The sequence below is a fragment of the Scomber japonicus genome, unplaced genomic scaffold (genome assembly GCF_027409825.1).
Source record: "Scomber japonicus isolate fScoJap1 unplaced genomic scaffold, fScoJap1.pri scaffold_443, whole genome shotgun sequence".
In the NCBI taxonomy this organism is placed as follows: domain Eukaryota; kingdom Metazoa; phylum Chordata; class Actinopteri; order Scombriformes; family Scombridae; genus Scomber; species Scomber japonicus.
The window spans coordinates 1-2,500 of record NW_026518519.1 but is presented as its reverse complement, the minus strand read 5'-3'; the positions used below and the strand labels follow the sequence as shown (position 1 = coordinate 2,500).

The 2,500-nt window shown below is 46.2% G+C and overlaps 1 protein-coding gene across 1 annotated transcript in view; it reads left to right on the top strand.

Moving 5' to 3' along the window:
* htr3b (5-hydroxytryptamine (serotonin) receptor 3B) overlaps positions 1-1,553 on the top strand; it is a gene marked incomplete at its 3' end in the record, with an annotated part of 9,474 nt that extends 7,921 nt beyond the window's left edge. Inside the window, exon 7 of the mRNA XM_053314868.1 lies at positions 1,343-1,553. Coding sequence (XP_053170843.1) covers positions 1,343-1,553 — 211 coding nt within the window. The remainder of the gene's footprint in view (positions 1-1,342) is intronic.
* Between the last annotated feature and the right edge of the window lie 947 nt (positions 1,554-2,500).

Sequence of the window (2,500 nt, the reverse complement as noted above, 5' to 3'; positions counted from 1 at the left end):
TTCCTTCCTCCCATCTCTCTTTAATTCCTTCCTCTTTTCATCCTTACTCCTTTCCTCCCTTCCTTCTCTCCTCCTTTCCTTCCTTCCTTCCTTCTCTCCTTAATTCCTTCCTCTTTTTGTCCTTACTCCTTTCTTTCTTTCCTTCCTCCCTTCCTTCTCTCTTTAATTCCTTCCTCTTTCCCTCCCTCCTTCCCTCCTTCCCTCCTTCCTTCCTCCCATCTCTCTTTAATTCCTTCCTCTTTTCATCCTTACTCCTTTCCTCCCTTCCTTCTCTCCTCCTTCCTTCCTTCCTCCCATCTCTCTTTAATTCCCTCCTCTTTTCATCCTTACTCCTTTCCTCCCTTCCTTCTCTCCTCCTTTCCTTCCTTCCTCCCATCTCTCTTTAATTCCCTCCTCTTTTCATCCTTACTCCTTTCCTCCCTTCCTCTCTCCTCCTTTCCTTCCTTCCTTCCTTCTCTCCTTAATTCCTTCCTCTTTTCGTCCTTACTCCTTTCCTTTCTTCCATTCACTTCTATAATATTGTGGTGGATTATTATTTGCCCAGCTAGATATCACTATAGAGAAATGCAAATATTAATAATTATATTTAGTCATTTTTTGTCAAATTTCAGGACATGTAAAATCATATTATTGTCCATATCTCCCTTCCTTCTTTCCCTTCCTTCTTTCCTTTCCTCCTTCCCTCCCTCCCTCCCTCCCTCCCTCCCTCCCCCTCCCTCCCTCCCTCCCTCCTACCTTCCTTCTTTCCTCCATCCTTCCTTCCCTCCTTCCTTCTTCCTGTCCTTCCTCCCTCCTTCTCTCTTTCTTTCTCCCCTCCCCCTTCCCTCCTTCCTTCCTTCCTCCCTCCCTCCCTCTTTCCTTCCTTCCTTTCTTCCCTCCTTCTCTATTTCTTTCCTCCCTTCCCTCTTTCCTTCCTTCCTTCCTCCCTCCCTCTCTTCCTTCTTTCCTCTGTTCTTTCTTCCCTTCCTTCCTTCCTTCTTTCCTTTCCTCCCTTCCTTCCTCCTTCCCTCCCTTCCTCCCTCCTTTCCTTCTTCCTTCCTTCATTCTTACTTCCTCCTTTCCTCCCTCCTTTCCTTTGTTCTTCCTCCCTTCCATCCTTCCTTCCTTCCTTCCTTCCTTGACTTGAGGACAACAGGAGGGTTAAAGTATACACTGAGATTGGTGAAATACTAAAAAATGAGCAAATGAAAAGAAATATCCCCTGTTAATCATTTCAATAAAGAGAAATGCAGATATGTTCAGTTCTTGTAATAATTATATTAAGTCATTTTTCAAATTTCAGGACATGTAGTTGAAAAAAATCATATTAGCTCTCAGCTGTCTGCCCTCATGCGTCATGTAGGTGTTGATCCGCCGGCGCCCCCTGCTGTACGTGGTGGGTCTCCTCATCCCCAGCATCTTCCTCATGTTGGTGGATGTGAGCAGCTTCTATCTGCCTCTGGACAGCGGCACACGCATCGCCTTTAAGATCAGCATCCTGCTCGGCTACACGCTGTTCAGAGTCAACATGATGGACGAGTTTCCTGCCACTGCTGTCAGGACGCCTCTCATAGGTACGACTTCCTTCCTTCCTTCCTTCCTTCCGCCTCTCATAGGTACGACTTCCTTCCTTCCTTCCGCCTCTCATAGGTACGACTCTGGGATTACTGCAAGGTTTAAGTTTTTACACCTGATTTAATTCTTCTGCAAGTTTCTCATCATGTAGTTTTTAAGCCGCCTTGGTTTCCATCTGCACTACTACTTTTTAGATCCTTTAACCCTCCCGTTGTCCTCGAGTCAAGGAAGGAAGGAAGGAAGGAAGGGAGGGACGAAGGAAGGAGGGAAAGGAGGAAGGAAAGGAGAGCTGAAGGAAGCAAGGGAGGAAGAAAGAAGGAAGGGAGGGATGAAGGACGGAAAGGAGCGGTGAGGAAGGGAGGAAGGAAGAAGGAAGGAAAGGAGGGAGGAATGAAGGAAAGGAGGAAGGGAGGAAGAAGGAAGGAAAGGAGAGAGGAATGAAGGAAAGGAGGGGGGAAGGAAGGAAGGAAGGAAAGAGGGATGAAGGAAGGAGGGAAAGGAGGAAGGAAAGGAGAGCTGAAGGAAGGAAAGGATGGGTGAGGAAGGGAGGAAGGAAGAAGGAAGGAAAGGAGGAAGAAGGAAGGAAAGGAGGGCTGAAGGAAGGAAGGAAGGAAGACCCTTCCCTGTGTTAAACAACACATCACAGTGAATTCATCATCTAAAAGTGTTTTCACATGTGTCAGAGTGGAAAGGCAATAAGGCGACAGAGTGTGATGTAATGTAGAGACCGATATTAACAGTTTTGTTAGAAGTGTTTTATTAAACTTTACACTTCAGTGAAAGCAGAGAGCTAGCATGCATCAATGGTTTCAAAGATAGAGCTTCAAGAATCACTGCTAGTGTTCAAGCATTCAGGAAAAAACTGTAAATCTTTTCCAGTTGTCCAGAATACTCAATAAACCTTTAATTTAGAGCAGCCCCCCCCCCCGTCTCCTCCCCTCTCCCC